The sequence below is a fragment of the Phascolarctos cinereus genome, unplaced genomic scaffold (assembly GCF_003287225.1).
Source record: "Phascolarctos cinereus isolate Bilbo 61053 unplaced genomic scaffold, phaCin_HiC Scaffold_9;HRSCAF=440, whole genome shotgun sequence".
NCBI lineage: Eukaryota > Metazoa > Chordata > Mammalia > Diprotodontia > Phascolarctidae > Phascolarctos > Phascolarctos cinereus.
In genome coordinates, this window is record NW_027556402.1 from 219,397,912 (window position 1) to 219,411,149 (window position 13,238).

General features: G+C 36.5%; 1 protein-coding gene across 1 annotated transcript in view; it reads left to right on the forward strand.

Annotated features, from left to right (window-relative positions):
* The window catches only part of PRMT3 (protein arginine methyltransferase 3), a 149,408-nt gene that overhangs the window by 20,127 nt on the left and 116,043 nt on the right, over positions 1-13,238 (forward strand). Inside the window, exons 8-9 of the mRNA XM_021001936.2 lie at positions 8,729-8,794; positions 11,206-11,327. Of these exons, the coding sequence (XP_020857595.1) occupies positions 8,729-8,794; positions 11,206-11,327 (188 nt within the window). The remainder of the gene's footprint in view (positions 1-8,728; positions 8,795-11,205; positions 11,328-13,238) is intronic.

Genomic DNA, 13,238 nt, shown 5'->3' on the forward strand with positions numbered 1-13,238 from the left:
ATGGCTTTTTTAAAATGAAATAAACCTTGATTTTAATTTGATGAAACTGAAAATTCCCAACAAACATAATACAAAGAAATTTTAATGCAAAGAATGTTAATATTTTTAGATCTTTCCCTACATGAAATTTAGATGTTACCATTAATTTTTTTTTTGGTTAAACTACTTCTATTTCAAGTCCTTCTTTAAAGGATATTTTATTTTAATTAATCAATTAATTAATTAATTTTGGTGAGGCAATTGGGGTTAAGTGACTTGCCCAGGGTCACATAGCTAGTAAGTGTCAAGTGGCTGGTATGAGATGGATTTGAACTCAGGTCCTTCTGACTCTAGGACCAGTGCTCTATCTACTGCGCCACCTCACTGTCCCCTAAAGGATTATTTTATTTGGATGCCCCAAGTCAGAAGACTCAGGTTTCAAAAGTTTAGGGTTTTAGAATCAATAAATCGTTTTAGTGAGTTCTATATAATTTTTATGAATTAATTGTTTATCATTACAATGTGGGAACTGGTAATTCAGGAAAAGTTGTGATTATTTTATTTGTGTTAGGGGTTTTTTACATCTGGCAAGCATTTTTACTGTCATGTCAAAGTGGGTTGTGTTAGGGATAAAATAGTTTCACCATGATTAACAGGGTCCCCCCACGCACACACAAAAAAAGAATCCCCTAAGCATTTATTTTCAATCAAGAATTTACTAAAGCTCAGTACATTGTGTTTGGAACTGGTGATACAAATACTAAAGTGAGACAGTACTACCCTCAAGGAATTTACATTCTGCTGGGGGAGAATTATGTCCACAACCAAGTTAAATTCAAGATATGTTTGAAATCAGTGCAGCATACCTGGTAGATGGGAGTGCATTAACAACGTCAGGGATCAGGAAGTGGCCACTGAGCTGAGCTTTAGAGAATGAGGGGTTCTGAGAGGTACAGTGAGGAGAGAAGGTGCTTTAGGCTTGGGTGCAGCAGGTGGAGATGCAGGCAGTCACCAAGTAGGCTCATTTGACTGGAGCATCGGTTTCCAGGAGTAATGTTTCATTATCCTGAAAGTAGGCTGGAGCCATATTGTGAAGGACTTTATCTAACAATTACTCAGCAAACATTTATTAAGTGCCTATTATTATCCAGGTACTAGACCAGGCCCTGGGCACACAAACAAAATAAACATTCCCTACTTGCAGGCCAAACAGAGTAGCTTATATTTTATCCTAGAGGTAATGGGGAGTCACTGAAGCTTCTTGAACAGAAGAATGACCTGGTTAGGCCTGTGATTTCACATATCACTTTGGCAGCTGAATACAGGGAGAGCAATGAAGAGATTAGTGCCCTAGTCCAGGCAGTGGGTGGTGCTATGGATCTGGAGTAGGTGGTGACTGTGGGAGCTGAAGAAAGGGTAGAGTAGATGTTGTGAAAGTATAATTGACAAGAGTTGGCAGCCGATAGGATGTGGGAGTTGAGGAAACGTGAAAAGTCAGGGATGACTCCTACGTTGCAAACTTGGGTGACTGGAAGAATGATGGTGTCCTTGACATAGATTGGAAAGTTGGAAAGAGCAGAAGGTTTGAGGGGAAAGTTGAAGTTGAGTTTGAAATGCCTGTGAGATATCCTGATGGAAATAATATTCAGCAGGTGTTTGGAGATCTGGGACTGGGGCTTAGAAGAGAGATGAAGGTTAGATAAGTGGATTTGGGAATCATTAGCACCAAGAGCGATGAGATCAGATCAGATGAGGCAGGGAGGAGCAAAGGGAGGCCATGACAGAACCTCGGGCACACCTGTGCATAGGAGACAGGATGTGGTGATGATTCTGCAGAAGAAACTGAGGCACAATGAAGGCCTGTTCCAACACATTGAACTCTCCTTTAGAATTCAGTTAAATATTTATCAAATTCCTACTGTGTACAAGGTACTGTGTTAGGTGTAGGGAATGCACAGATAAAACTTAGCCTAGTCCTTGACTTCAGGGAGCTTGTGCTTAAGGAGTCCTGGAGTTGGAAGAGCCCAGGGGTCATCTAGGTTTGAAATATTGCCTGAAGAAAAAAATAGCATTACACACCATGCCTTACAAATGATCATCCAGCCTCTGCTTGCATACCTCCAGGGACAGAAAGCATGCTCCCCCCCAAAGCAGTTAAGGACGCTTCATTGTTAGGAACAGGAAGATTTTCCTTGCATCAAGCTGTTTCTGCCCTTTTGTGACCTCCACTCAGTATTTCCACTCTGTCCAGTACTACTTCTATAGATTCCTGTCGTTTGTCTTTCCCTGCTTCCTCCTCCCCTTCTCTAGTTTCTTTAACCTGTCCTCACATGGTGTTATCTTCAGCACCTTTACCATTCTTCTTATCCACCTTTGGATAATGCTGCATTGCTAGTAGACTTCCCAAATGTGTCACCCAGAACGGCAACAACAGTTCCATTCTAGTTTGATCAGAGCAGAGTACGTTGGAACTATTATTTTTCTTATTCTGTGTTCTTTGCCTCTTTTTGGGTAGCCTCTGATCATATTAACTTTTCAGCTGCTATGGCACACTTGATTCCTGTTAAGCTTGGTCCAGACATGTGTCTGTCTCCTCCTACTACCCCAATCCCCTTGCCCATATTGTACTTTTGAGGTAGATTTTTTTTAACCCAGTTATAAGATTTTATGTTCATCCTGTTCATTTTGATCTTAGACATAGTTCATTATTCTAATCTGTTCAGAGGTCTTTTTAGAACATGGCTCTGTAACCCTACATGTAACCCCTCTTAGCTTGTGGCATTTACATATATATATATTCATAACAGCTATGTTTTCATCCAGATCATTTAAAAATTGCTAAACAGTATAGAATGACAAAGAGCTACCATTACAGACCTCTTTCCAAACTGACATTGACTCTCATCATTCACCTAGCTCTAACTCCATTTGTAGTGGCATCTAATCCAGTGGCATCAAACTCATATAAAAGCAAGGCCACTAAAACCATCCATGAGGACCTCTGCAGGCTACATATTGACTTAGAAAACCACATGTTAATATCTGTGTTGCACTGTATTGTTATTTATTTCATTAAATATTTTCCAATTACATTTTAATTTGGTAGCATGGGCTGTATATTTTACATTTCTGATCTAATTCACATCTCTTCATCTTGTCCACATGGATAGCATGAAACAATCTGTTGGATGCATTTTGGAGATCTAGTTATACTATATAGCCATCTGCCAGTCTTACATCCCTGTCAAAAAGTAAGTAAGGCTAGTCTGGTATGATCTGTTATTGATTTGGATATGCTAGCTAGACTAATTACACCTTTCTTTTCTAAATGTTCTTTAAAAAACCCCATAGCTTTTAAATAATGCATTATATAATTTTGTCATCAATTAGAGTCAAATTCACAGTTAATGGTTTGAAAACCACTTCTCATTTTCCTGTTTTGAAAATTGGTGCAACATTCACCAGTCCTCTGGTATGGTTTTTCTTATGTCCTTTGCAGTCCAGAGATCATTCTTAGAATGCTTAGCTTTCTTCAAGGCTCAAGGAGCCCCTTTTACATTAACTCTGTTCTGATCCCCTTCCCCTCAGTTGCTATTGTGCTCCTGTCGCCAAAATCACTTTGTATTTACTTTCTGTGTGTTTTGTGTGGATTTATCTCTGTATATGTTGTTTCTCTTAATAGAATGTAAACTCTCTGAGGGCAGGAACTATTTCATTTTTAACTTTGTATCTTCAGAACCTAGCAGGTACCTAGTAGATATTTAATAAATGCCTATTGAATGATAAGTGAATGTAGAGAATACTTAGATACTCTTATAGATCTGTGATCTCATAAATGCGAACATTGCCCTCTACTGATGTAGATCAGTGCCTCTCCATGCCTGACCATTCTGTGTATGCTTAACCAAATAATATGTGACCTTGCTTTTTGTCTCTGTCTATAAATTAGCTATTAAAACATCTGACTCTGTCTTTTAGTAATAAATTACTGCTTCAAAGATCCATTATTTTTTCAATGTGAAACTTTTTGCATTCACTCCATGCCATGATACAGGAGTGTTTGAACTTTTTAGGGGGCAGATAGGTGGCTTGGTAGATAGAGTGCTGGTCCTGGAGTTAGGAATACTCATCTTTGTGAGTTCAAATCTGGCCTCAGACTCTTACTAGCTGGGTGACTCTGAGCAAATCACTTTACCCTGTTTGCCTCAGTTTCTCATCTGTAAAATGAGCTGGAGAAGGAAGTAGCAAACCACTCTAGTATCTTTGCCAAGAGAACCCCAAATGGGGTCACAAAGAGTTGTCAGAGACACCTGAAATGACTCAACCACCACTACCACTACCACTACCTTTTTTGTGTTGTAGACCTTTGTGACAGTCTGATTTAGTCTGTAGACTCTTCCTCATAATAATGTTTTAAAATTTATAAATAAAAATACATAGGATTACAAAGGAAACCAATTATATTGAATTCCAGTTATTAAAATACCTTTTGAGAACTCAAGAATAGCTCCATACATGACCAGGCATTAATTAGGATTTTAGCGAAGGAAAGAAAAGTTAATGAATAATATTTAGCAATTATGTTTCTTTCAAAAAGAGAAGGGTATACACTAAACTTGTTGATCAAAGATACAATGAATGAGCATTCAATTCAATTCAGCAAGCATTTTATTAAGCACCTACTATGTACAAGGCCCTGCACTAGGCCCTGGGGATAAAAGCAAAATAAAAACCAGTATGCTCTTGATTGCCCTTACATTCAGATGGGAGACATGACCTGGAAATATGCATGGCCATATGGAAGGAAGGAGGAAGCACTGGCCATCAGGAGGGTCACTAATGGCTTCCTCTGGTTGGTGGTAGTTGAGCTGAGCCTAGAAAGTAGCTCGGGATTCTGACAGGTACAACAGAGGAGGAGATGCTTTTCAGTCATTGGGGAAAGCCTTGGAGCAGGCACAGAGGCAGCACTGGAAGCCCCGGTTCTGGGAACACCATATAGAGCAGTTTGGCTGAAAGGTAGGGTGTCTAAAGGAAAGTAATGAAATGAGACAATGAACATGGGTTGGGACCAAATACTGCAGAACTTTAAATGCTGAGCTGAGGAATTTTTATTTTGTTGTAGAATCACTCAGGGAGCTGTTGAAGATTCTCCAACAGAGAAATGATATGGTTAGAGTTGTACTTTAGGAAGTACAGATTTTGGGGTCAGTTTTATGGCATATGGATTGAAGAGAAAGAGGTTGGAAGAAGGGTGATAAAATCAGGAGGCTACATTAGACCAAGCAAGAGGTTTGAAGAACCCAAATTGGGCTGTTGGCTGTGGGTCGGTGGAGAAGTGTGCAAGATGAAAGAAATGTTGTGGATATAGAATCAGTGAGACTTAGTAACTGATTGGTCTATATGGGGTTTGTGGGAGAATGAAGAAGTGAGCGTGACTACAGGCTTGTGAATTTGAGTGACTGGAAGAATGGTCTTATCCTCAACAGGTGGGAAAGTTTGGAGGAGAGCTTGGTTTTGGAGAGGAATTGATCAATTCTATTTTTTTTAATGTATTGATTTTGAGATGCTCAAATAGGGGAAGATGACATACAAATATTTGATGATGCTGGACTGAAACGTAGAAGAGAGATTTTTCTGTTTTTGGCCCAGACCTTGGATTTCATTGGTGTAGAGAATTTCTAGTGAGGAGACTTTTCTACTAGTCCAACTATTTTGCAATTTATGGTCTTAAAGAGTTGCTGGGGGTTAGGTTTGAATGTAAAATTTTTGGAGTTGACCTGCACAGAAATGGTTATTTAATCAATGGGAGCTGATGAAATTGACCGGGTAGTGTATGTAAAAGAGAGAAGGCGGCCTGGAACAGGCCTAGGAACAGCTGTGGTTAGGGGCAGTAGATGGATGATCTAGCAGAGGTAACTGTCAAATACTACTCAGGAAATGGAGGAGAAATAGAAGAGCACAGTGTCACAAAAAACCAAGAGAGGAAAGAGTATCTAAGAGGAGGAGGTGGTTTGAGTGTCGGTAAACAGCAGAGAGACTAGTAAGGATCATCTGAGAATAAGGCCTTTAGATTACCAGTCAAGAAATAATTGTAACGTTGGAAAGAGCAGTTTCAGTTGAGTGGTATTTAGAAACCAGATATTAAGGGGTTGAAAGGTTGAGTGGGTGATAAGGATGTGGAGACAATGGATATAGACAGCTTTTTCCTAGGACTTAGATGAGGATACATAGGGCAGTAGATTGAGAGGATGGTAGGATCAGTTGAAAGAGGTTTTTTTGTTTGTTTTTAAGATTGAGATCATGTTTGTAGGCAGCAGAGAAGGAAACAGGAGATAACAAAAAATGGAAGGTTAGAAAGAGTGAGTGAGCTGCTTTAGGAGATTGGAGGAGATGGAATCAAGGGCATGAGGGGAGGCATTAGTCTTGGCAAAGAGGAAGTTCATCTTTTTGTCAAAGACTAGGGCAAAGGAAGTGAGAATGGAGTACAACAAAGAGGCTATTTGAGGTGTAGAATCGGAGAGAAAAGAAGAGGTCATGACAAATGACCTTATTTTCTCAGAAATGTCAAAGATGTTGGTACTCACTAGAAATATGTGTGGTGGTATAACTACAATTTAATTTATTTGCTGCTTTTGCCTTTTAAGTCTGCTTTTATCTCATTATTTATCTTAAGAAGAATCTCATGCCACCTTAATTAATACTGCAGTAGCATTGCTTGCCCCTTTTTAATAGAGCCATAATTTTTACCATTTTGTAGTATTTCATAATTTCTGAGTGGTGAGCGTGATATGTACATATTGTTTTCTGTTTGCTGCTTTGGTATTTTCTACTTAATTAATGTTCCTGATCTTTTGCTACAAGTTTCAGAAATGGGATGTAAAAACTAATTTTTAGTGTTTTCTCTTTTTAAAAACAAAACAAAAATCACTTGCTTTTGTAAATTTATTTTATAAGTATGCATATATGAGGCATGTATATATACATATTTATATATCTTCTTCAGCTTCTCATTGCACAAGAGTGAATTCATGTGACAGAAAACTGATAAATTGAGAAAGCCAAAATAGATGACTAGTTCAGCTGAGCAGCAACACATACAGCTAGGCTAGTAGTTGGGGTTCTATTGATTAAGTTGGAGCAATGCTGAGGCAGTATGATTGGTGAGTGGTTTCCAAGTGACTGCTTTCCTGATGGATGCTGGTCTTTTTTGAGCTTGCTTGTTTCAGCACATTCAGTGGTTAGATGGTAAGAGAAGCAAAAGAAAGCTAAAATATTTCAAATTATATGTTTTTTACAGAACTGGAAGGTTTTGTGTTATATAACTGATATTTAGATATCAAGTTTTTTGTTTAGCTTTGTTTTTTGAGAAAATGTGGTTATAGTAGTCTGGAAAAATCATTATACATTCTTATAGAAATAACTTTTGGATACAGATTTAACTGGTGTCATCACTAGGAAGTCATTAACACTCAAATCCAGACTTTTTGCCAGTAATTAAATAAACAGATTTATCTTTAAGTTAACTTTTCCTATATCTACTGCCACAATTCAGTAGCAATTTAAAAGTGTTTATTCTTTGAATCTTAGTGATACTGCATGTTGACACCACAATACGTGAAAGGTTTCGTCTTCATTCCTCTGCAGTGAGGAGAAATGTAGCATCATGGGGAGAGGACCAGCCTCTGGGTTAGAAAGATTTGCCTTCAACACATACTGGCTGTGTGACCCTGGACAAGTCACTTCGCTTTTTAGTGCTCTAGGCAATTCTTAAGACTATAAATTGTAGAAGAGTTGCTAACCTGAATTGGTAGAAGGCAGTCTTTCCTTTCAGGAGTGTTTCTTATACCATTGAAATCATAGATGCATTCCCCATCCCATTCTTCCCCGAGGATAAATATGTGAAGTAAACAAGAAAACCCTTTTCTTTTATGTGATTTTTATCACATATTTTTCTTCCTTGGCAATAGAAGCAAAAGTTGTCCATTTTGTTGTCAGTCTGGGTTTTCACTTGGACAGTTTTTAAAAGGGAGTGTATATGCTAATACTCCAAGAAGTTAAAACTGCCAGTCATGTACTAACATTCATCTATTAGAGTTGAATGACTGCTACCATCATGTGAATTTCATAGTGGGGAGCTTCATAATGTAGGGTTATACAGTTCCAGTGGTTTAATTACTGTGTTGGTAGGTTTCTCAACATCATTTCTTAGCGGAGAAGATCTAGAAATGAAACAAGGATATAAATCAGAAGAAATTTGATCAATGGTAATGGTTTATGTGGGAAAGCAGTGTAGCATCATTTTTTACTTTTTATCTCAGTTACTTCATTTATGGATTTTCCGCGCCGGCCCCTTCTACCTCTGGAATTTTAAGGCATTTGTACATTATTGCTATAGAAACCAAACCCTATTTGAGGAATTACTAAGTAGAGTCTTGAAGTAGATGGATGGAGGAGAATATATATTTTAAGGCACAAAAATATTTTAATCACATAGAACTTATTTGATTGCTAATGACTTTTCCTCAGGATAAAAATGCTATATGTACTATGGATAGTTCTATTATATGTTATTTTTAGAAACCATTATACTTAGTTTTTTATACAAGCATATGTATCTATTGAAATTCTTCATGATTTTCTTTTAATCTTCACTTCAGCCAACAAAGAGTGATAAAGTTGTAACTATTTCTTGGATAAAATTTTTTTAAAGATTATTTTGTAAATATACCTTTTTGTCTTCCATATCTAGGATAAAGTACGAACAGAAAGCTATCGAGATTTTATATACCAAAATCCACATATTTTTAAAAACAAGGTGAGTAGCTCAAGCCACAGAATGTTATCTGCTTTTATTATATTTAAGATTTTATTATATCTGTTGCTCTGGAGTGCAAAATTTTGATAACAGAAAAATGATCAGTACTGTCATTATTCAATATATTATCTTATATCAAGTTCATTAATTACATAAACATGTCTTATTGAAAAATATGTTTTAAGCAAAGACTTTTTTATTTAGAGTAAGTGAATTTTTAATTTATATTTGAAAAGTTTTAATATTAGATAATATAATAAGATTTAGACTAGATATTTTGCGTTGTGAATAGGGAAATAGTTCCCTTGCTTTCTAGCTAGACAGTTTCAACTAAACACCATCAAGTCATCTGGAAAAAGATGGATTTTTAAGGAGTTGCTGTCTTGTAGTAAATTTTAGGTAACTAATTGTCCATTTACTTGAGATAAATTCACTAGCACTAAAATTAGAATTTTTTCTGTGGAATTTAGTATTGCCTCTTAAATTCTGATTCTGCTGTCTAGGGTAGTAAGAAAGGTAATTTAGTGAATTAACTTAATGCACTGAATATCAGGTGTTTCAATAGTAGACACCTATCATGTTAGCTGCTTTATTGATTTATGCAGCAGTGTGGTTTAGTATAGTTGTTTAGTATGTGCTAGTAATAAAGTTCCTAAGTACTAAAATTTATTTTCACTGAATTCTTCCTATAGAGTTTATCATTCCCTTTTTCCAAAAATTTAATTTTTTCGGGTTACATTTTAAGTACCAAGCTGTTTCCTTCCCACCCTCCCCACCTTGCATTAGGGAAGGACACTGTTTGACACAGATTTCCATGTTTATATGTAAAACCATACAATACATACCTCTGTTTATCAGTTCTTTCTCTGGAGGTGGATAGCATCTTCCTTCATAGGTCCTTTATAGTTGATTTGGGTATTTATAGCACTCAGAATAACTTGGTTGTTCAAATTATTCTTCGAATGATGTTGCTGTTGCTGTATATGTTTTCCTGATTTGGCTTACTTCACTTTTCATCATTTCATACAAGTCTTTCCATGTTTTTCTAAAATCAGCCAGCGCATCAGCACAGTAGTAGTATTCCATTACAGTCATATGCCACACCTTGTTTAGCCATTCCCCAGTTGTTGGGCATCCCCTCAATTTCCAATTCTTTGCCACCATAAAGAGAGCTGCTATAAATATTTTAGAACATATAGGTCCTTTTCCTTTTACCCTGATCACCTTGAGAAACAGACCTAATAGTGGGTATTGCTGGGTCAAAAGGTAGACACAGTCTTATAACTTTGTGGGCATAATTCAAAATTGTTCTCCAAAATGGGCAGATCAGTTCGTAGTTCCACCAACAGTGTACTAATGTCACGTTTTTTTCATATCCCTCCAACATTTGTCATTTTCCTTTTCTGTTATTTTAGCCAGTATGATAGGTGTGAGATGGTATCTCAAGGTTGTTTTAATTTGTGTTTTTCTAACCAGTAGTGATTTAGAGCTTTTTTTCATGTGACTGTATGTAATTTTGATTTCTTCATCAAAAAACTGCCTGTACATGTCCTGTGAGCATTTATCAGTTGGGGAATGATTCGTATTCTTATAAATTTGACAAAGTTCTCTATATATTTGAGATAACGAGACCTTCATTTGACAAACTGTCTACAAAATTTCCCCCCAATTTTCTGCTTTCATTTCAATCTTGACTACATTGTTTTATTTGTATTTAATTTTTTAATTTAATGTAATCAAAATTATCCATTGTGTATCTCACAGTGCTCTCTATCTCTTATTTATTCATAAATTCTTCTCCTATCCATAAGTCTGATGGGTAATGTGTTCCATATTCTTCTAGTTTTCTTATATCTTCCTTTATATCTAGATCATGTTTAATTAAAGTAATTAAGATTACCTCTTAAAGTAAATTACCTCAGAAGTTCATTTTAAGAACCAAAACTTGGAATATAGAACTGAGTCTTTAGTTGGTGAAGCAGCATCCTTGAGAGATAAATATCCATCCTATGGATATCTTGGAATTTTCTAGCTTTGTTAAACTGCCTCAGTACAAACTCTTAAATCCCACTAATTTAGGGTAGGATGTTGGGTAGATTTAGAAAAAGAACCTTAAACAGAAACATTTTTTTAAAAGCAAAATTAGTTTGACTAACTATAACTGCAGGGCCAAGATAGTCATTATTTAAGGAAGTGTTTAGGTTTGAGTATTCTTTTTCTTAATATTATTGATTTGTAAAGAGCTAATCTAAACCAATCTATAACAGTATTTTCCCTTAGAATAAATTATAATCAGATTCCCACTTTGATTGGTAAATTTTTTGTTTTAATCATTCTGTGTCATAAAATTTTTTATATTGAAATAGGCATTAGAACATAAGAGATACTAATATGTACTTCTGTTATTCCAGGTAGTTCTGGATGTTGGTTGTGGAACTGGAATTCTCTCTATGTTTGCAGCTAAAGCTGGTGCAAAAAGAGTCATTGGAGTTGATCAATCAGAAATACTTTATCAGGCAATGGATATCATAAGGTAGATGAAGTTTTTTGCCTCATTTTTAAGGTGAATGATAATTTAAAAAAAATTCAGCATTACTTCTTTTATTTGTTATAAATTATGTTAATAACAACAGAATACAACTGTTTGTGTGCAGTTGATAGAATTCTACCAATCTTGGGGATTCAAATACAATTTTTCTCTCTCCAGATCCGAAGGAGTACAGTCAGGTTAGTGTGGGACCTCTAGTTCTTGTTGTGTGAGGATTAGATGAAGGACTTGGAGATGTTTTGCAGGGAGAAAGAAGACAGGAATATAATAACTGGTATTTGAAAAGCTGTCACCCAGGAGAATTAAACTATTCTACCTGGTTCTAAATGGCAGAACCCAGAGCAATAAATACATGTTGGTTGCAGAGACAAATTTAGTCTTTAATATGAGGCAAAACTTCCTAACAAACAGAGCTATCTAAAAGTGGCATGGGCTTGCTTTGGAGGCAAGTCTCACTTTATTAGAGGTCTTAAGCATAGGTGGAAGGATAACTCATCAGGTATATGGAAAGTATTGGACTCATTTTTAGGCATGGGTTGGACTATGTGACCACTTTCAACTCTGAAAATCTGTGATTCTCTTTATTTGAAGACACAAAGACAGAGTTTATACATTTGTTTACTTTGTAACAAGTTTTTCTACCCTTGGTCACTCTGTGAAATTGTATGTTGTAAGTTGACTGTCTGACAGTATATTTATCTCCTTAAGAAGCAGCACTTAACTTTTTAAGTGTTTCCACTTCCTACCAAAAAAACCTGTTGTCCCTAAAGTCACCTTAACTAAAGTCTTACTCTGATATTTTGTCATGATGTGAAGGGAACCCTGGTTTCTTGAAGGATATGCCAGTGTATCCTTATTGCATGTTTTGGTAGCTTCTGGAAAGGGTTCAAGTATTGATCTGGTAGCAGGTTTTACACTGTCTGAAGCCAACCTAAATATGTAGAGGCCGAACATGGAAAAATTTGACCCTTAGATAATCAGAGAGGGGAAAGGAAGAAGCATTTTCTAAGGACCTACTATCTGCCAGGCAGTTTGCTGGGTGCTTTACAAATATTACCTCATTTGATCCTCATAGCACCACTGGGGCAGAGATGCTGTTTTGATCCTATTTTGCAGTTTAACCTGAGGCAAACAGGTTAAAATGACTTGCCCACAGTCATACAGCTAATAGGTGTCTGAGGCTCAGGTCTTCCCGACTTCAGGCCCATCATTCTATCCACTGTGCCACCTAGTTGCCTCTAAAAATATGAAACAGCCTTGAGCTCTGAGTGACCCCATTCTTCTTCCACAGTAACTATCATTGCCAAAAAGAAGAGGTAGGTGGGAAGGCAAGAGTGGAGCAGTGTGATTACTTTCTAATAGTTCTCAGACTATTTACAAACATCAACTTGTCTTAATGTGAAATCTTGTCCAATTACCAACAATTGGATACATTACTGGAGAAACTGAGCCACACCCATATTGACATTTTTGTTTTAAATTACTCTGAAAGACAAAATAAAAAAATCATACCTGAAAAGATGAGTAATTCCCAGGTTCTCAGAGCTGAATAAAAGGGTTGGTAGAGTTATTTTTGTGTAAGAACAGTATTTTGTGAGACACTTGGTTATCTAACCTTGGCAAAATTCATTATAAATATACAGTTTATGAGCAATACTCTGGTACAGAAAATGGAGAAGTGGAAAATTTCTATGAGTGACTTGACAAGAACTTTTGATTAAATCAGCATAAACCTATAAACTCATGCACTTCATTGCTAAGGTAGATGTAGAGGGAGGGCAGTGAAGGCTATTGGAAAATGTGTTTAGGAATGTAGAATAAAAGTAGCCAAAGGCTGTAAACTACTGAGACTCATAAGATTCTGTACATGGTGATCACCAAACACTACTACTCCCC